The 21675-nt window shown below is 40.5% G+C and overlaps 2 protein-coding genes across 4 annotated transcripts in view; both read right to left on the reverse strand.

The window, feature by feature from the left end:
* Positions 1-9470, reverse strand: part of LOC104063781 (acyl-coenzyme A synthetase ACSM4, mitochondrial) — a 17808-nt gene extending 8338 nt beyond the window's left edge. The window contains exons 1-13 of one of the 3 annotated variants that reach the window (XM_009566043.2): positions 9257-9467; positions 7597-7855; positions 6723-6933; positions 6098-6305; positions 5577-5720; positions 4688-4844; positions 3998-4077; positions 3100-3223; positions 2518-2598; positions 2306-2407; positions 1809-1936; positions 1048-1147; positions 158-277 (exon numbers count right to left, since the gene is read on the reverse strand). In XM_009566043.2, the coding sequence (XP_009564338.2) occupies positions 158-277; positions 1048-1147; positions 1809-1936; positions 2306-2407; positions 2518-2598; positions 3100-3223; positions 3998-4077; positions 4688-4844; positions 5577-5720; positions 6098-6305; positions 6723-6933; positions 7597-7797 (1656 nt within the window). In that variant the 5' untranslated portion in view covers positions 7798-7855; positions 9257-9467. Of the gene's footprint in view, positions 1-157; positions 278-1047; positions 1148-1808; positions 1937-2305; positions 2408-2517; positions 2599-3099; positions 3224-3997; positions 4078-4687; positions 4845-5576; positions 5721-6097; positions 6306-6722; positions 6934-7596; positions 7856-9256 lie in introns of those variants that run through there. The other 2 variants (XM_054080365.1, XM_054080364.1) reach the window with 2 other exon arrangements.
* A 408-nt stretch (positions 9471-9878) lies between these two features.
* LOC104063782 (acyl-coenzyme A synthetase ACSM3, mitochondrial) lies at positions 9879-19813 on the reverse strand. The gene is made up of 13 exons (XM_009566044.2): positions 19613-19813; positions 19173-19383; positions 17686-17893; positions 16685-16828; positions 15680-15836; positions 14791-14870; positions 13751-13874; positions 12955-13035; positions 12726-12827; positions 11825-11952; positions 11596-11695; positions 10808-10927; positions 9879-10179 (listed from the first exon to the last, which is right to left on the reverse strand). The coding sequence occupies exons 1-13, from the start codon at positions 19811-19813 to the stop codon at positions 10093-10095; spliced, it is 1743 nt and encodes a 580-aa protein (XP_009564339.2). The 3' UTR covers positions 9879-10092.
* Positions 19814-21675: the final 1862 nt, after the last annotated feature.

Genomic DNA, 21675 nt, shown 5'->3' on the forward strand with positions numbered 1-21675 from the left:
GGACCCACTGGATCATCGAGTCCAACCATTCCTAACACTCCCTAAACCATGTCCCTCAGCACTTCATCCACCCATTCCTTAAACACCTCCAGGGAAGGCAACTCAACCACCTCCCTGGGCAGCTGTTCCAGTGAAGTGTCTCTTCAGAAGCATTTACCTTTCTAGGATATTTATACGGAGCAGTTGTTTTCTTCACATGGTCCTGCAAGTCACAGGTTAAGCTCTCCAAGTCACTGGAAGAAAAGGCAGGGGACAGGACCACAAATGCTTTCACAACCTGTAAGGTAAGGTCAACAAAAGTGGCCAGACGCCAGCTTATTCTAAGAGCTGATATACAGGTTCCAAGTGAGCACGTACTGCTCAGTCATGACACACAAGAGAGGAACAGAGAAACCAGCGCAGTTTAAGAAACTATTGTGAAATATGTATGTGCAGAAGGGAAACCTGAAAGCATAGTTTTCCTGCGCTCATTCCAAAGTGAGAGCATTTGCTCTGTTTTCTCAGTGCGAGTCAAGAAGAATCACAGAATCACTAGGTTGGAAAAGATCTCCAGGATCATCGAGTTCAACCATTCCGATCAACCACAAGAAGGAGTAATAAGAAGTGTCTCTGCAGAGTTCTCTCTGAAGCTGAGGGACATCCTGTTTCTCTCTGAAGTTCATACTAAGGACAGTAGCCCCACGTCATCCCCGCAGAGGGTTGTGCTTTCTCTCTATGTGTAGCCCAAGTTTAATGCCAGGACAGTTACGGTATAAGTATGACTACACCAGGAGAGCCAGAAAAGACAATTTCAGTGTATAGACAAGGGCTTAACAGCATGGGGAAAGTAAACATCAGTGACAAACTACACAGACAAGACCATTTTGGGATGAAAAGAAACTAAGAACAGAGGCATGTAAATGGGAAGGGATTTTGCCTGTCACCCCAAGTAAGATTATCCATGACTGCCTTAGATCTATACATCACTCAGTAAGGTAGGAACTTCTTTATATAGTTATATATTTAAACAAAACCATTGCTTCCCCCGCCACTGTTCGGCATCATTACCTCTCCTCTGAGGGGATCAGGGCTGCTGACAACAGCTGTTTCTGCTACTGCTGGGTGCTCTATCAGGGCACTCTCTACTTCAAACGGCCCAATGCGGTATCTAGGCGAGGAGAGGAAAATGTAGGATTTGGTGTCATGAACTGGAAAACCAGTACCAAATGTTTTTTTAATTGCCATACCAAACTAAAACCAAACCAAAGCAACTATAGAAACTTTAGGCAGAATGGGAAAGCTGGCTGTGTTAGAAGATAGGAGCATTTCATGGTGGTCATGTGGTAGAGGACTGCTGGGGCTGTGGACACATCCCCACCTCTCCTTTCTCCTCCATCCATCCCACCCTGACAGTTGGGGTCTGCAGAACCAGCTGATGCCACCTCATGTTACCACATCATGCAACAGCAAACTGTTTCACTTCCATGTGTTTAAAACGTTTCAGTGCTCTGCCTGTTTGATCCAAACGTCCTTCAATTTCAGTCAAAAAACTAACAAGATTAAAATCCCTCCTCTGCCAATAGAAGTCTTCACTCTTTGTTGAAACAAATGAGATGTTGCAGGGGAAACAGACACAGAGACGCCACTGACATCACCAAGATGATACTGTAAGTCTAATAATAATAATAAAAAGCTAATAATAAAAGTAAGTATTCCTAAGTCAAAAGGCAAACACATTCGTCAAATGCCTATCACATCAGACACTCATCAGGAACACAACACTTAAGATTATACAATGATAGATTTAGAGAGGAAGCATGCAGACTAACCCTGAGGAAATGATGATGTCATCATCTCTCCCAAAAAACTGAATATATCCATCTTCATCCATAGTCCCTTTGTCTCCAGTGACATAAAAATCCCCACGTTCACTTTCTGCGGTTTTCTTTGGGTTATCCTCAAAGTGATTTACAAACAGTACTTCAGAATTCGAGCATGCTTTAGCTATACATTATGCTATAACGCACATAATGCTAAATGCACTGGAACTTAATTTTTCAGTCAAGAATGTTCAAGAATTGTACTGATATTGCTATAAAATAAAATAGGTTTAAAACCAAAACCATTTTGGTTATTTAAAAAAAAACACCTAACTTGATCTTGAGCAAAATCTTCTCTTTTCTTTTCTAACATCCACCAATCCAAGCAAAGAAATTACTGTGGTAATAAATAATAAACTTGTGAAATATATCCAGCTTTTTGAACTATTACACAATTGGAGAGATTTTGAGATTAGTGGTGGTGAGGAATAAATTAAAGTACTTACTACATATTCAGAGAATAAACCAAGTGGTCTTAGAGGTTTGCTTCGGACAGCAATTTCCCCCTGTTGTCCTGGAGGCAGAATATTAGCATTTTTGTCTATGATCTAGAATGAAAAACAACACGTAGTTTAGTTCAATGGGGAAAAAGATCCCAAACCCCAAACCAACCAACCAAAAAACCACTAAGAAAGAGACTAAAGAGCCGCCAACAAACCTGCACATCATAAAGGGGAACTCCCTTCCCCATTAATCCAGGTTTAATCTTCATTCCTTTAGAAACACAGCAGATTATTCCCTGTAAAAATCAAAATAAAGTTTTGCAATAGAAAACTTCTATATTTACATTCAATTCATTAAACGTACTTTCTAGAATTCCAAAGTAAGCAATTGAGAGTGATAGGATGGTATCTGTCAGTGCTGCATGGCACAGAGAAACAAAATCAAGAAACTCCCTGAAAGAATCCTTTTCCTTTATTTGCGAAGAACTCAGTCCTCTGCCTACCAGTCTTGTTCCTTTGATTCAGACTCTGTCCTCTTGCCCGTCACTGTCATTTGGAACTTGCTTAAGGACATTTATGGAAATATTAGAGCACATCTCCTCCCACCAATCCGTGTTTCTGGATGGTTTTGTGAGGAGAGCCATGGAAGGGTATCCCTCACAGTTTATCAGGGAAGAGGATTACTGAAAATTTCACAGAAATCTGAAGGAAGAATCAGGTTGTGTTCCTTGAAAACAAATATCAAAATATCATAAAGCAAAAAGGAATTACTAAGATTTAAAAGAAAATTGCTGTACCGTTTCAGTCTGGCCATATACTTCATGGATGTCCAGCCCAGTTGCTCTTTTCCACTGCTCCATGACTTCTGGGTTGAGTGGCTCCCCTCCACTCAAGCAGTGCTTCAGGTTCATGAATTTATAGCTTCACAGGCAGTTAAAAAACAAGAGGGGCACCACTTCAATCTATTAAGCAAGATAAGGAGCATGCAACTCTAGGGAAATAATACCAGAGAGCTGTTTAATGGGAGAGTCAGTCCCATGAAGGGAGAAAATCAGAGGATTTGCGATCCTTCAGCTCCTGATACAGCAAGGACATCAGCCTGTGCTCAACACTGTACATACGAGTAGTAGTAGTCAGAGTTAAACACACATGAAAAGTAGAGTAAAATTTTTGCTGAAGTCAGTTGGGATTTCAGGCCATGCCTATAAGCAACCACTGAGCGATTTGCTGAGCCAGGGCCTCGAGCGCTGACTCTGCAACAGCCTGAGTGAGAAAGGGCAAGATGGGACGAAAGAACGGCGGCAGGCAGAGGATGATGGTGGAGCAGGGGATGATGTACAACTGCCACAAATCACAGCTATGTTGACACTGCCTTTGGCCCTTCCCAGAGCACTGATAATTATCATGGTAATTGTAAATTACGATAAAGAATTTAAGAGGTGCTCAGTTTCACATCCTCAGGCATTTGGTCAGAAGTTAGTAGTGAAAGTCTCAAATTCCCAAGGGAAAACATCAAGTTCCTCAGTGTTTGATCATGAAACTCAGCAAAATTCATAAATTTTGTGTGAAAGTCTTTTTATGAAGGATATTTTAAACTAAATTACTACTCTATCTTGGGTGAAGCTTCTAGATCTAGGAGACCACTAAAGTTTAGTTAGGGTCAATTAAACAGTAGTAAATAACTTCCTGAGGTACCTGGAGAGATCATTTTGCACCAGCATGCGGAACAACGTTGGAGCACCAACCAGTGTGTCAATGGGGAATCTGCAGAGAGTCTAGCGAGTTAAACAAGATGAAACTCAGACAAAAAAATGCCTCGTGAATGTACAGTGAACAGGTGATATAGGTGACAAATGTACCTCTCCTTTCTATGTAAAAGCACCAGACACGCTCTGTTAGGTAAGGAACCCTCCTACAGCTGGCAAAATATGCAGAGATTCGCAGTATATTTGTTAGGACAAAATCCCCTGCTAACAAGTCTACATGACCCCCAGACTGCCCACCCTGGAACAAGGGCAGGATACGCCTCTTTCTGTTCACATTATAGGGATGTTTTCACTTTCACCTTGGCCAGTGTAGGCAGAGAAATGCTTTGGTTTCACCTGATATTACTTCCACAGTCACTAGACCAAAAGGCAAGCAATTATTGCTGCTTTTGGATGATTTCCATTCATGTGCTCACCAGCTATGAGCAAACTGTATAAATGAACCACAGGTTTGGCCTCTTCTGCGTACGTAAAAAACACATACAGGGGCTTTAGGCGATAGATACAGCATCTGAAACACAACTATGGACACAACCCTCATGAAATCTACAGATGCTATTAAAAACTAATTTTTGTGCCTTTTCTGAAGATTAACATAACGCCATGAGTTTTTCCTTACATTTAGGATGTCTGCTGATTCAATCCGTGGTAGCCTATGTATAAAGACGCATGACCCAAAAACCCAGGGATCAAAAACAGATGTCAGTGCACCTAGTATCCATCCCGTGTCTGCTGTGCTCCAGATCACATCCGAGGGAGTCAAGTCCAACCAGTACCTGATACACCAGAAAAAAATGAACAGAAAGATAATGAAATTTTTTCACTTTAAAAAGCCTTGAGACAAATCACAAGCAAATAAAACAAAATATCCCAACAAGTCCAAGATTTCTGACAAGATACATGGGCGCAGCGCACTTTGAATAAGTTTATGTATGAGCTAGCTCGTAGGGTAGAAGTGCATCTAACTTGTGTAAATGCATACATGTATATACACACATATGTATATCATACATGTATGATGTTGATCACAACATAGGACAGCATGAGAGAAAGAGAGGAGTCTGAATTTCCATAAAATGACTTTCCCTTACGTAGGAAGAGAGAACTGGAGCAGCAGCATTAATGGATGATTTGTTGGACACTAGACATTTCGGTTCTAAACTTGCAGAGGGACCAAGATGATCTGCGCAACCAACAAACGCTGTCTCCGTTCACCTACACGTCACAAAGATTTTGCAGTCCAAACATCATGGTAACTCTTAGTTCTTTGTGCTAAAGTACTCCCAGCTGATGGCTGAGCTGTGAACTACTCTAAGGAAAAGGGCAAGAGATATTAACTGAAAAATGGAAACACTGGGGGTGATCCCACCGGCCTAGACATCTGCTGGAGTTTCTAGGGCAATTTCAGAGGGAGCCGTACATTGGTATCTCTTTTTCAGCAATTTTTCATCAGTTCTACAATGCAACTTCAATTATCCTACGTTAAAGTAGGTTCAAAACTCTCATACCTTTCACTTAAAAGGGGTCTGAAACCAAGACTTCCCTGGGAATGTTCAGTCATCTTTGGAAAACCTGTGGTTCCACTGGTAAAGAAGATAGTCATTGAATCTTGAATCCTTGTTTTGATGCAGGAATGATCAGCAGATTGGTTTCTTTAAAACAGAGAATACAGTCATGACTTTAATGGTTACTTTTCACAGGGTTCAGAATATAATGAAGTATACTGCACATCTCCTACCCCAAACAAGCTTCACAGAAGCTTTTCACTACGTTAGACTAAAGTAACATGGAGTTACACCTTCCTCAAAGACAGACTTCCCCCTAATAAGAAAAGGACAGAAACTTCCCAGAACAAGACCACTGCTATTAAACAACTCGGATGGGGATCAGCAATCGAGCAGCCATGCTTAACAACTTAATGTTGGCATTTGATGAGTATTTGTAGTCGACAAAAACTTGTAAATGAGAACTTGTGGACAACAGGTCTGCTTTCAGCATCACGACTGCAGTGTCCCGAACTCATACTCACTTGTAGAGGTCAGTGAAGTTCAGCCATCCCTCCCTACTGCCTTTGGACACCATTAGCTTGGTTTGCAGAAACTGACACTCGGATGCCACAGAGTCCACGGCAGGAGCCAGTGTGTCATTGGTAACAATGCACTTGGCCTTGGACGCCTGAAGTCGATATAATATGTCTTTGGGTGATAATAGGGATATTCCTGGAATTAAGACAATTCCTAGAAGAGCAATAAAGTTAGTTTGGGATGACATTTTTTACATCTGATTCTTTTCTAAGAACCTAAACTATTAATTCTTCCCAAACTGACTTCTGATACGAATTTGCCCTGTCACTCCCAAGCCAAACAGTTCTAGTGAAGTAATGTAATTGCTTGTGCTCTCCTGTAAGGAATGAAACGTGGACCTGTCGGGTAACTCCCATGGCTTTTCCCTACCTTCTGTCACCTCCATCCCTGCTGTACAGGCCACCCGTTCCACGGCACCTAGTGCAAACCCCGCAGGACTGCCTGCATAATTGGCAGCTAGGCCACTCGCTACATTATTATATTACTTCTCCTTTATAAACCATTCAGATTCTTGATCCTCTCAACCAATTGCATTAAGCAGTTTTACCGGTCTCAGATATGCACACTGACCTGCTCGCATACAAGCCACGTTCACCAGCCACCATTCTGGGATTCGCGGCAGGATCACAACAATTCTGTCCCCCTTTTGCAGTCCACACACTTCAGTCAGCACATTGGCCACTTTCCGTGACAGGAACCCCAGCTCCTCAAAGCTCCACTTCACTTCTTCTCCTTTTCCATCTATCCACCAAAAGGCAGGGTTTGATGGTCTCTTTCCAGCCTACAAAACACAGGGATTTAAAACCAAAACATTTTATTCTGAAAGGCCAAGAAATTACAAGGCAGAAATATCTGCGAGTTATGGAAGGATTGTGTACTTCACAACTGTCATATAAGCTATTATTTTTCCCTTCTCCTTAGTGGATTAAAACTTGTTATGGGCCAAGAGATATCCCCAGTAAATTCTCCTCTTCTGATCCTGAAATGTTTACCAGATTAAACATCTCCAGACTCAAATCCTAGTCTGGATCCTATTTCTATTTAAGCCTTGTGACAAGCATTAATACTCTTACAAGATAACGGGTACTGTGAATACTTCACATAACACACCTGAGACTCTGGATGCAGTTGTGGAACACTATTTAATGGGAGCAGCAAAGGCAGAGGACGAAATAAACAAGACAGTGGGGTATCCCAGGACTCTTTCTTTGCTCATGAAGAGGGGACTTAAGTGGTCCCTACAGGCCATCTGGACAAATCCACTTTGGAGGAATGTAATTAAACATTTGCGAGAGAATTTTCCCTGGTAAACAATGTTATTCTTACGTTAACTATTTTTATGATGTGACTTACTAACATTCTGGTATGCAGAAGGAATGAGCACAGCCATTTGAGGTTAAATCAAAATCAAAAGTAGCTCATCTGCACAACACGAGATACCTGCCTTCTCCATCTCAGCCCATTTGTCCAGCACATCGCTCGCAAAGTTAAAGTACTGTGGTATTTCCTGTTCACCCCTCCTGATGGACTCGTACTGTGAATATACATCAGCAGCAAGCAGCCTGCCGTGTCCATGGAAAGACCTGTTAGAAGGCTTCAGAGTCCATAAGGATTTTAGAGTCCGTAATTTAAACGACAACTTCATGGCAGAAAAGAACGTGTGTAGATGCTGTAGAAAATTAGTGCAATTGTTGCTATGAATCCTGCAACAACAAAACAAAGAAAAAAAGAAAAAGAAACAAATCTTGGTTATCCAAAGACAATTCAGTTATAAATTGATGAATTATGTATCAACTGAAGTCACTCAGGCTAGGCACAGTGAAGCTGACATTTTTAACAGTTCAATTAAACATGAAGGTCCTCATCCTGCTTTCCTATATTTTTCACCACCAGATTTTTGAGGACTTAATGCACTGTACTGATCTGTACTACCTCATCTGTAGCTCTAGTGTTCCTTACAGATTCTTGACATGTTCTTGTATTCTTGTATTGATTTACCTCCTCCCGTGTCTTCAACCGCAACCTCTTATCCTTACATCTCTGATCCACAGATCTCAGTTTTGGTCAAATTTTATTCCCCACGAAAAAGTAACTTATTTAACAGTAGAATTATTTCCTTATTCCTTAGCAGGAGATGTTACAGTAATATTTTATCTGCCTTTTAGGTGAATGAATTAATATATCTGGAACGTGCACAACTCAATCATTTCAGTGATATCTGCAGCATAAAAACCCCTACATGCATATTTTCCCCCCACAACAGATACATCGTCAAAGCCAACAGTAATTCACAGTCTCCTCCATGCTAAGTGGAGACTGTGGAAGAGAAATACTGACCGGCAGTAAATAATCCTATATAGGACATAATTTGCTCCCAAGAAAGAATCATGCGGATGTAAAATTAAGTGCCACCCACTTCAGAATCAGGATTATTGAGCAGAAACTTATGTAGATGGTGCTTACACTTTAATTCAACACTCTGTAAAAAATTGATCTGAAAAAATTTTACTGGTGAAAAATGGTCTTTTAAATATCTGCTAAACACTGCATAAAAAAATGTATGCTAATAAACAGTATTTTATGTCATAACCTGAGATACACTTTCATTTTAATTATTTTCTCTTACTTAAGGAAAGAAGTGTCAGTAAAAATACCAAGCTTTTCATTTTATCAGTCTGTCTTTACGGCCTCCACTGTTAATGTTAAAAAACAATGGATCCACTTCCTTTCACGGAAAAGCCTAATAATTCTGAATACTCTTTTTTAAATGCATAGTAAGATATTCCTCATTTTTCAGCCTGCTCTATTTCTATGATTTAGCTGCAATCTACAGATTTCAGAGCATTGCAATGACAAAATCTACACAATAGCCTGTAAAGACAAAAGAAGTCTAAGAACATTCAGGAATGACGTTCAAGATCAAGGCTGGAAGAAGAAAAACATTTTAAATCCAGGATTCCCTGGTGGTCTACAAAAACCTATGCAAAATGTGAGAACATTTGATAGTTTTTAGTACTTTTCCACCCGCAAGCCCAGAGGTGAAAAATGAAGTAAGAAAACTGAGGAAAAGACACAGTGATGGCAAACAAGAGTGTTTTCCTGACCTGTTTGCTGTGGGCGGTATGGATTGAGAGCTGCCTCGGGTAGATCCTCTTCACCGGTTCAAATTCAGTTTTCGCAACGTGTGTTTCCCAAACGAGACACTGTAAAGATTAGCCTTTATCTGGAGAAGTGAAACCTGGGGACACTGTCAAAAAGGATTTGAGGTGAAGCCCTTTCCACTTTACCGCTTTCCTTTTTTGAAGTAATGAGAACAGGACATAGCACAAAACAGACGAGGCAGCACAATTCTTTCTATGGATTGACCTTTTTTTCTTGTAATCATTTACACCATCGTTAACTCCATCACTTGTACCTTAACCTAAAGCACTTTGTATCTTCTCTTTCCTCCCACTGTAACCATTTCAGTAGAACACAAATTCATCAAGATGAGGAAAAGTAGTTAAAGAATACTCCTTCCTCCTTCCATCCAGAAAGGATTTGGGAATGTTACAGTGAGAGATGTCGAAGAGAGAATATCACTTAACTGATGATACCTACTTCAAGTAAAATATTTTTTATTAATTTATCATTTATTTGTAATTATCAAAATGCTGTGGTTAGACATTTATTTATTTTTTTAAGGAAGCTGCTGTTTACACTAATTTCAGAAAAAAAACTCTTCTGTCTTCTTTTCCTCATTTTTCTGTAAATTTGTGTGTTGATGGCAAAAGCGGTTCTAACACCACACATCCACATGCTATACAAGCATTCTCTCTTTTCTTTTTTGTTCATAGCTTGTTCTTCCAGGAGTTCTCCGAGTGCTCTGGGTCATGATCACTTGCAAAGCGTGTTGTGCTATGGATGATAGGTATTTTCTCTTCCGAGGTCCCAGATCATCTTATGCTTTCCCCCACTCTTTGTTTCTTAGAACCTTTCTCTGGATTTTCCCAGTAGCCGTCTTTGGCAGGGCTTGAACAAATTCCATCTGGAAGGCAAAATTTCTTGCTTTTAGCCAAATTCATTCTGATTAATCTCCCAGATGCAAGAAAAGATACATTTTTATTATGGCTGGGGTAAAAAGAAGGGAAGCTGCAGAGCCTGGGGCAGTGCAATTCCTTTATACACAGCTTGGCTGACTGCACGGGCACTCCACGCAGAGGCGAGTGCTGCAGTCTGGAAGAGCTGTGCGTTTCCCCGCCAGGACAGGGAGTTACTGATGTCTTTCCTTGTTGCAAGGGGTGGATTCCAACCACTCCAATGCCAGCAAGAATTTCCCCTTTACTGTGGCTGAGTGTCTGAACAGAGCTCAAGACAGGAATTGGTAGAGCTGAATGACTTTGTCCGTTTGAGTTGCTGTGAAACCTCTAGCATTTCGGGAAAGGAAGACTGGACTCTGGTTGAGATAAGGTACCATTGCTTCCTTTTGGGTCCTTTCTAGCACATACAGAACCCAAGGATACAGCTGCAGTAGAGCCTGTAATTTACCAGTTGCGTTGTCTTATTTCACGTCACCGAGTTTGGAGAGTTTGTCAGAATACAGTCAAAAAAAAGCATGACAAAACCTGTTCAATTTTTGACACAGCTGAAAATCCTGCTTTTTGTGGTGTACTTACCTTCCTTGGATACTTGTAAGGTGCAGTCACCTTCTTGACATGTTGTTGAAGCTCATGAATTAGTTTTTCATGATCGTGTGACACAAAAGCAGGTGTTAAAACAACAAAGGCTTTGACTACCTGTGACACAAAAGTTAAGGGCCTGTGTTAGCTTCCAGACACAGGAATGAAGGGATACATCCACTGTTATAACTGAGTATCAAAACTCAGAAATGCAAAAGTTTGATTTTTGTCTTTAGTTTCCCTTCTGATCTGCTATTTTGTACTGAACGCAACGTTATGAAGGACATACGATGCAGCACAGGACCTTTTGCTCTTTTTCTCCCTCTTTTCTGTTCTTAACTTTATACACTGCTAAACTTTCAAAAAGTTGTAGAACAGAAAAAAGACAGCTGGAAATCTTGCCCTGGGCCTCAAAGAAATGTTCCACAGTTGAAAAACATAAAAAGAAAAACTAAACACTATGGATATCACTGCCACCATGTGCTTAGTGACAAAAAGAAATAATCCAAATTCCATTTCTCATACGAAAAGAAACCACAATAAATCTGAAGAGCCAAACTGTTTTTTCTACATCAAACCCCGCAAAAAGGGAAATAATTCTGAAATTCTAAGATTTGTATGGTTTTAAGTTTTTTTAACCCATTTTAACTTCAACAATCTGCAACATATTCCAAGGACACTTAGTACACATAGCGAACTTGAGGCTTAGAATAAAGTGCATTTCTTCCTATATCTTTTTTTTTTTTCCCTTTTTTTTCTTTTTCCTTTTTTTTTTTCCTTTTTACCTCCCCTCGAATCGGATCAGGACTGCTGACAACAGCCGACTCCAAGACTGCAGGGTGTTGAATTAATGCACTTTCAACTTCAAATGGGCCAATACGATACCTAGGAGAAAATGCAGATATGACAGCCGCAGCAAACTAGCCCTTCAATTGGTCATTCCAGAGTGAATTTTGCAGTAAAACAGAGAAGCATTAACAGGAAAATGAGCAAATCTAAAAGCAACTGACTTACCCGGCAGAATTAATTATATCATCAGCTCTTCCAACAAACCAGACGTATCCTTCTTCATCCATAATCCCTCTGTCCCCAGTGACATAAAAATTTCCACATATAGAGGCAGCAGTTTTTTGTGGATTATCCTGACAACAAACATTTCAAAAAATGCATCTGATTGTTACTGAAATTTGCAGCGGTGCTAAAATTTATCAAGACAATTTTTTAAGTTGCTCTCAAAATGAGTACGGTCAATATTATTTTATGCCTTCAATTAAAAAAACCAGCCAGGTTAATCAGCAGGCCTGTGATGGAAATACATGAGAGGTGGAAAAAGGCATTTGTGCATATCTAGATTCATATTCTAGAGAAAAAACAGTGTGCTGTATCAAAATGCTCATCAGTCACAGCAAATTACTGCAATGCATAAACCCTTCTTCAGATAAATGATTTATCATCGCAGGGGGTTATCACAATAATCTGTCAACGGAAACTTTTCATCCCTAACCTTTAAGACCAAAACACAAATGAGGTGACCTACAGGAAAAAACTTCATTACCTACAACCATTTATCAGGTCTAGATCACACAGGAAAACACCTTGACAACAGAAGACATCATGAATAACTGAAGTGATGGTATTGAAGTAAATTAATTTTTTTATCATATAATGAGGAATTACTCTGTGCAAGTTGTTATTTGTGGATGCCACAAATATCCAAATACTATAGGGGTTCAGATGAGGATTAAACACATAAATAGGCTCCCCAAAGCTTATTCAGCATTATAGTTCAAAAGCAATGGAGAATACGTTTGCCTGATACTAGTGTTTTCTTCAGCGTGTACTATAACTCAGCATCTTGGTAGGCCAACGCATCCTTGCCCTGGGTCTCAGCAGACACAGACCAACTCAGACTTACCAGGTACTCAGAGAACATACAGAATGGTCTCTTCGGTTGAACTCGGACAGCAATGTTGCCTTCTTCCCCTCTAGGCAGAATAGCCCCATGTTCATCTATGATCTGCAGAAAGTATACAGCATTATCACTCTGATTACCTCCGTGAAATGCCTGCACAGCGCAGGACAGAGAAGGGACAATTCCCTCACTCATGTATCCACAGCTGCAGCTGAGCTCAGATGTGACATACCTGCACATCATAAGGTGGAACAGCTTTTCCCAAAGAGCCAGGTTTAATTTTCATTCCTTTCATATTGGCACATATCGTCACCTGCATAATAGATTTTTTTTTTTTAATTTGTGCAACATCTTGTAGACTTTATTATTCTTTGCATCGGGCATATGTCACATCTGCATGACTGTCGTTACAAGGGCTGATCAGCACTAAAGCGCTGTGGTTCTCCAGCACATCAGAGAGGTGTTCAGAAGCATTTCAGATCAGCCTTGTGGAACGAGGTTGCCTGTGCTCAGTCAGAACCAGTGCATTCTTCTGCAAACACTTGAATGTGCAAGACAGCAGATGTCAAATTATTACAGATCTTATTTCAGTACTGGGACAATCAATTTTGGACCATATCAGGGGCAAGAGGAGAGAATGCCTGACATCTGACTCTTAATAGCTTCGTTAACGTTCACTTAAGGAGAAGTCTGGGATGCGAACAGATTTATTAGTTTTCATTATAACCTCAGACCGGCCAAATTAATACCCAGAGCAAATTGTTTTTGGTTTTTTCCTTCTAAGTAAAGAAGATGGAGGGACCTATCACAAGTTATTTGATCAGAGGTAACCTCTGGCATGTTTTTTTGGAATGGACTGAACCCTTAAGTCATAGTATTTCCATTAAGCATTAAAATACGCAGCTAATTGATTTTGGAACTATATTATGATAATTATATATAGCCTTTCCATTGATTTATCAAGTGCATCGTGCCTCTAGTATTATTGCCTTTGAAAGGGTATATTGCAAGAATAAATGCAAACGTACTGTTTCAGTCTGGCCATAACCTTCATAGATATCCAGCCCTGTCTGGATTTTCCACTTTGCCATCACTTCAGGATTGAGTGGTTCCCCTCCAGATACACAATGTTTCAGACTCGTGAACTTGTAGCTTGAGAGGAACAGCAAATGAAAGAATTTTCTTAACTTTAGAAAGGAGCAATAAATGGTCTTAACTGGGCCTCCCCCATCTTTCAAAGAAGCGTGCCTAAAAATTCACAAACTACTTTGGAAATGACAATAATCAACCTGTTACCCAGTCCTGGGTCAGACTCCTAGATTGCTTCTTTTAACCACTGAGGACAATGTGGTTTATTTCCATTACTGGAAGTAGGTCGTTTCTTACTGGAAAAAGAGTGAACAAAGGTGTTTTCTTAGGAGATCAGATTTTCACGGAAAGCTGAGTTATGTGCCAACACTCAAGATCAATTACGATACTAAGAATTTTCTAGAGCAAAAGTAAGGCTGAATAGGCCACAGAGCCTGTTGAAGGAGGGTTGGCTTTTGTCAGGATGGAAGACCAAAGTGAGAAGAGTAAGTACTTCACTGAAGATGTGAAAACTCCTTACAAATCACACTGACTGCTTCTTGTAAGCTCAGTATTTTACAGTGTTACAAACTGGTGGAGACAGCCGCAAATAACTCTCAGCATGTGGGAGTTCTCCAGCTGCTCACTTCATTCTCAAGTATATGGGAACAACTCCACTGTACTCCAGTAATTCCCTGATCCGGTGCTACCTGAAACCTTTAAATTAACTGTGAAACATAAATTCAGAGGAAGTGACAGCTTTAAAAAAGTCTCACGTGTTTCCTCTGTGCTGTCTTTTCAAAGACCCATTCCTGAAGCCTGAACGGCCTAAGGTGAGACGAGTTATTCTCATATTTCAGAACAAAACTTTCTTTTCCAAGAGCAAATTTTACTAATTTCATTTCGTTAAAAACCAAAAAGAGCAACATAAGGAATGAAACATCCAGCCCTGACTGAGCATTATATCCCAGCCGCTCCCTGCTACCCCTGCAGACAGTACCTGCTCAAATCATGTTGGACCAGCATTCGGTAGGCAGTGGGAGCGGTGCAAAAGACAGTGATGGGGTATCTTGAGAGAGTCTAGAAAACCAGAAATTTATTTTCGTGAAAAGAAAATGCAATGATGGGCCTTGTAAATGTGTAGGTGGCTAACACAACTCACGTGCTCAAACGCCTGCACCATGAAAACCAAGAAATGCAACAGGCATTCAATGCAGAGACAGACTATGGATTAGTGACTATGACTCCTGGCTGCAAAGTGGCTGTAACCAGGTCAGTCTTACTGCTGTAGAAAATATAGTACTTTGTCCAACAAAAATCATTCGTGAAAATGAAATGGAACTCTACTACTCTCAGTGGTCATTAAGACCGTTTTCTGTTTCCCAAGGTGACTGTGTCCCAGGCTCAAGATTAAATGACAATGAACCAGAACAAAGCTTTTCCAATTTTACTCTTGGGAAAGTCTGGGTTTCCTCTCCACACAAGAGGCCAACATTTAGGAGAACAGGCCAGCTGAGTGCTTTTGTGAAATGGCAAAAAGGAAGAATAGGCATTCTGGAAACTCACTGAAAATTCAGGAAAACAAGGCCCTGATTCATATCTATGCCACACTCCAGACCATGCTCACTGTGAGCCCAAAGACCATACCTGAAGTGAATTTTAGGCTAAATATGGGACAAGACAGCTGTGATCCTGACTCCTTTTCATCCTGCATCCTTCACCACATCTCTTTTACACTGTAGCTTACCGGGCACCAAAGAGAGGTTGCTTAGGATGTGAAAGTTCTATGGCTGCTGCTACAGAGCAATGGGTACCCATCCACTGGAGCCCAGCTTGTTTGCTTCATTTATGCTAAATGGAAATAAAACAGTATAAAACGTTACACTCACCTCTGCAATAACTGCTGGTTTAAACTGTGGCATATTGTGTACAAAGACACATGATCCACAGATCCATGGTGCAAAAACACTGCTCCAAGCTGACTTTACCCAGCCAGTATCGGAGGTATTCCACATTACATCTGAAGGAGTCAAGTTCATCCAGTGCCTGATGATAAAGCAAAGGCAGGAAAAAAAGTTTCATAGAGCATGAGAGGCTCAGGTGCAGGCGACAGCCTAATTAAAGGAAAGGGCAGGAGGCTTTCATTAGAAGATGTGGTGTCAGCAAGGGGGGTTCTTTATTATTAGGGTTGAAAAGAATCTTAAACATTCTTTTATCTCCCTTCATTCCCTCCTGTTTAACATTTCCAGTGTTTGCTTTTCTCCTGGACAGCGTAAAGCATCCTTGGCTTGAGCTGCAAAATGTGGATCTAGGTCAAACCCAGAACAGATCATCTGGAGTAGCCTTTCCCCACCTTCTGGGTTAGAGTCAGTGGCTAAATCATAGCTTCTCTCTCCATGAAAGTTACTTCTATGGACTATGCCACCAACTTCCAAGTCAGAATGCCTTGGGAAATGTATCCTTTGTTTTTCACGAAATTTCTCACTCCTTGGGAAGCATAAATAAAAGTCGCTCAATGAAAGCAATTCAGTACCGAGCAACGGATTAAAGCAGAACTGTAACTTTAAGGTATAACAGTCTACGGTCTAAGTTTGCTTTGGTTCTCAAGGAAGGTTTACATAATGCTAAAGCACTCAACTTTATTTGGTTTTGCTCTAAGGAAGCAATCCTTATTGCTACTCTGAGTGACAGAATACTGAGTTTGATGATCTCAGCTGAGTCTTCAAGAGGCTTTTAATAATGGGGGTTTCACCATGAGAGGGGAAAGGTGAGAAAAAAGCAAGATCCTACACGTATGAAACGCCTGCGTTTACTGGACTTTTTATAGTCACATTTTTGATTTAATTGCGATCACGTCACTTAATCAAGTCACTGGGAGAAACTGCAAGGCTTACCTGCCACTGGTTGCAAATCCAATGCCATAACTGCTGTGTGACTGCACCACCATTTTTGGAGAACCTGTACTTCCACTAGTAAAATAGATCAGCATTGGGTCTTGACTCCTCGTCTTGACACATTCATGGTCATCAGCCGTTACCCTTCAGAAGAAACAGTATACGACAGTTACTACATGTAGTTTTCTGTGATGGAAACAGTATTTTTAAGGTTTTGGTAGTAAGCAGGAAGATGCCCCCAAACTATATGATCTTACTAAATAAACAGATCGCATCAGATATCACAGGGAAGAGTTAGAGAGCACATTGCAGCAGTCACAAGTGTGCTCTGCATGCCATAACTTTCAAGATGTGAGTACCTACAGCATATTCCAGCGACTTCATCTACAACTATTTTGCAAGGGCACTCAAGGTACTCGTTACACAGAATGGCAGGCAGCTGCAAAAACTCCTTCTGCCTCAACACATCCTGTCCCCCAGTCTGAAGTCAATGGGCTCCATATTCAGGCTATTAAGCCAGGTAAGGTAGTCTTAGACATGTATTATACCATTTATCTTCTAGAGACTGATGGACAATTCAGATTTTCTGGGCTATATAGTCAAGAGAAGAAATAACCGATGCCATGTTAGGTGAGCACCAAAAGCTGGCAGCGGGTATCTTCTCATGGAATTCAAGGGGCAGTAGGCTGAGCTCTGGAAGTCAGGATCAAAACACCTGCAGGTTTAGTACTCCATGCGCTTGTCTTGTGACCATAGTAGAAGCAGAGAACTTTTAACAGCTAGCAGGCTGCTGAGTGAGGAGAGCTGAAAGACCTGAATACTGTCCTCAAAAGCGTGTTGGAACTTGTACTTAACGCAGCAATTACAGTAAGTTGGCAGAAGGATGCAAAAATGTGAATAATTTGTATTTTGGAAATTAATCCCCAAACTCAGCAATGCCATCTGACTGATAGAGCCTCCTTTACCTTACAGAGATGATGGTAAAACAGCTGGATACTCACGCAAACAGTTCTTTGAGGTTCAGCCACCCATCTCTGCCCTCTTTGGCTACAATTAATTTGTTTTTCAGAAACTGGCAGTCAGGCGTGACAGATTCCACCGCAGGTGCCAGTGTGTCATTGGTAATGATACACTTGGCCTTTGAAGCCTGGAGTCGGTATAAGATGTCTTTGGCTGTTAATTGGGATGTTCCTGGAATAAAGACAATTCCTGGAAGAAAGGCAACAAACAATTTAGAAAATTGACAATTTCTCTTTGTTATGTTCAGAGGATGTGACCCCAGCCACAGAAAAGCTGAGCTCCTTATTCGTTAAGAAATAGGAATAAAGTATAACTCATATTTGAAGGCAGAGCCTGAGTGAATTTGTGGCCTAGGAATGACCTGGGCTCACGTGGCTCTGAAAGACCACAAACTCTCCCACAGTGGTGTTCATCCATATTAAAGGTATCCAGATCATGAGTAAGATCTTGATTTCGAGAGGTTCTGAGCACTTCCTTCATGCTTTGTAACTCAGGAAGGAAGTGTTGAGTTTATCACCCCCTTAATTAAATATACAAATAAGGCCATCAGTTAGATTATATTTACATCTGGAATAAAGCCATTATTCATTTCAGTAAGTAATTAATACCTCTGATAGAAGATAAATAGAGTGAGGTCAGGTACCTTACACTGCTCAGTCAACGAATACCTCAAGCTTGGATTAATTTTGTGATGTGAACAACGTAAGTTTCGATACTAAGTACGGCATGACTGAAACTGCATTTTCAGAGGGGGAAAAAAATATCTATTTAGTACATTTCTATGCCTCCATTTCCCAAGGATTTCAATAGACTTGACCTACAGAGCAATTTGTCTCCTTGCACCTTCGGAGGTGTCTACCAAATTTTACACCTGGGAAAATGAGGCACTGACATACTCCCACATCATAGTCCAGAAAATCCTGGATACAACAGAACTGCATTCCCTGAGTCTTAAACCAATTACAACCTGCAAGAATCATAGCATTTAAAAGTGGGATAAAAATACTTGATCATGCCCTTTTTGATGCTAAATTGTTATATCATGGATGTTTAGCAGTCTAAAAATGCAACGGGTCAAACTCTCCCTAAGAATCTGCAAAACTGTAACAGCAGAGAAAAAAAATATTGTATTGAATTATTAACTAGCCTAGTCATATAGCTTACTGCACTGAAGTTGTCTACACCACTGATATATCTGGTCAAATCTGGCTTTAGATTGTAACCTAAGCTTTGCTGGCTTCAACCGAGGATGCCATTGAACTGTGCTGTGCCTGTTCAGTGTACAGTACAAAGTTGCTCTGGTTCCTGTGTGGGTGCTGCAATTCTCCTTCTATGCGAAAGCTGAACTGTACACGACACAGCAGCGTATTCTCTATCATATTTTTTTAAAAACCAAATAATTCTGCATATTTTTTGTATGTTTCATTTATTTTCTTTTTGCTCCTAAGAGATCAGTAAGGTTACTCACCTGTCCGCATACAGGCTATATTCAGTAGCCACCATTCAGGAACACGGGGCAGAACTGCTATAACTCTGTCTCCTCTCTGTAAACCACATATCTCAGAAAGTATATTAGCTGCTTTCCTAGACAGAAATCCCAACTCTTCAAAGCTCCACTTCACCTCCTCTCCTTCATCATTTACCCACCAAAAAGCTGGATTTGCATGTCGTTTTCCATCCTAGAACACAACAGAAGATGTTAAAATAAGAAGACAAACCTTAAAAAGTTTAATTTCTATCCAAAATAACTCCAGACTAAAAATCATCCCTGGCAACTAGTCTCTTAAAGTCATACCTATATTTCTACATTCTACTCCACAGCTAATACTGTCCAGTATCCATCCACAAAACTGATTTGTATCTCCTGACATTTGTTCCATTATCTATGAAGTAAAAGAAAAATACTACCTTTTCCAGTTGTGACCACTGATCCAAGACATCATTTGCAAAATTGAAATATTCCGGTTGTTCCTTTTTACATTGGTTTATAGAATCATAATGTGAAATAATCTGAGATGCAAGAAGCCTGTTGCACCCATGGAATAACCTGCGAGGTAACCTGAGAATCCGCAGACACTGAGGAATCCATGATTTAATAAGTATTCTCATGATAAATGATGTTTTATCGGAGAGACGGGGAAAAAATCAGATGCGCACCTACAGGAATCACTCATCTGAAATGAGAGAAAATACATTTAAAAACAGCCAGCTCTTGGACACTGTCTCATTTGTGATGTTCGATAAACTAGTGCAAATCAGCTTGAATAAATAGGTTGCTTGTGTGCCCTCTCATTTTTTCCCCTTTATCTTCTACGATTCTTAAAGTATAAGCGTTCCTCCTTTTTGGGCAAAGAGGTTGTGCACTGTTTTTTTCCACTATAATCTTTGTCCTTTACTTTGTCAGCTGATAAATTAATTTCCTAACTCATCTCTCTAAACTTTGACTTGCCAGTCCTCTTCTAAGTTTCTATCTCTAGTTTCCTGTAAGTTTTATATCTTACTTTGCCTGCTTACAGAAAGAAAATGACGCTAGTTAGGAAATTTTTTGAAGACACGTTTCCTTCACTTTGATTTAGACCGGTCTAAAGGATGCTATGTCTTAAATATACACTAGATGGCGATTCACACTGAATTTACACACCAATAAACTGATGAATCTCTGATTTCCAAGTGAGTTCTATTCGTGGAATAAAAACAAAATAAACAGCAGGGAAGCAGAGGTGAAATGCTAAAGACTTCCATTTGCTTTGCACTTCAGCTGAAGCGAGCAACTTTGAAAACGATAGATGTTATAGGACAAACTTGCAAAGAAACTTCCAGTTTCTCCTACTCTTTCCCACACAACGTACAGACACACACGGAAGAGGCAGAATGGATGTTACTGCAGATATTTAAAGACCGGCCTTGGAAGTGAAGAAAACTGGATCTATACTCATAGATGCAGAATCTTCTGATGAACTTGTTTTGAGTGTAATAAAGTCCTTATCAATCTACCCACCACATTAAATCTAAGGGAATCTTTCCCGTAATTAAATGAAGTCAGCTATGCTTTTAAACATTTCTGTACCATGACCTTCTCCTTATTTAGTAGCCAACAGTACATACCTAATTCACAAGGATACTATGCCCTTACTTTTACCTTTGCACTATGTATTACAAGTATAGATGTAGCGACAACTTGAAGTGTTCAATGCCAATAAACAACATCTGACATCACTGTAACCTCACTGTGTTTGTGAGGGAAACCAGAGAAACGCAAACAGAAGGTGCTCACGCGTGAGGCACGTGTCAACGGCTCTCGACCATGCAATTTCAGAGTATGAGCGGTAACGAAGCAGAAGCCCCAGGAATGGCACGTTTCCCTCTGACTCGGGTTGTGACTTCTGCAGAAGGCAGATTTCCCATTGCTCTCAGGTTACAAAGCACAAAATGAACGAGCCAGAGCTCGTTAGCACCAATGAAGAAGTGTGCAGAAATATGACCTAATCCGCTGTATGCCCGAAATAAAACACTGTGTTCCACTGGTTTCAATTTTCTGTTTAGTTCTGCTAAATTTAACTCCTTTCCTCACTGCAAATCTGTCCTGGCAGGACTGACTGCTGTATGATCCTCCTTTTGCTGCAGTTTTCTTCCAGGACAGAGGTTAAAAGCCCTTTCGAAAACGGTGCCTATTTCCCAGCAGGAGGTTTCCAGGAAGGATTGGAGTTGACTGCTGCTTGTTTCAGTGGCAGACAGGGGGAAACCAACTCTCTAAACAAATGGTTTTGTCATCCTACCTGTGCCCTGGGACCCTTGGGCTGTGTTCTGGGCGTAACACACAGCCCGTTGAAATCAAACAGGCCTTGTTACTATTTCCCTGTTCTGAAAGATGCTTTTTAGCCCTCCCAGAACGTTACTTGAAAGATGTTTTTGGGAAAGAGCCTGTTATGAAGAGAAAAAGATCATGAAGCCAAACAGAAGTTTCTTATCTT

Source organism: Cuculus canorus, chromosome 15 (genome assembly GCF_017976375.1).
Source record: "Cuculus canorus isolate bCucCan1 chromosome 15, bCucCan1.pri, whole genome shotgun sequence".
NCBI classification, from domain to species: domain Eukaryota; kingdom Metazoa; phylum Chordata; class Aves; order Cuculiformes; family Cuculidae; genus Cuculus; species Cuculus canorus.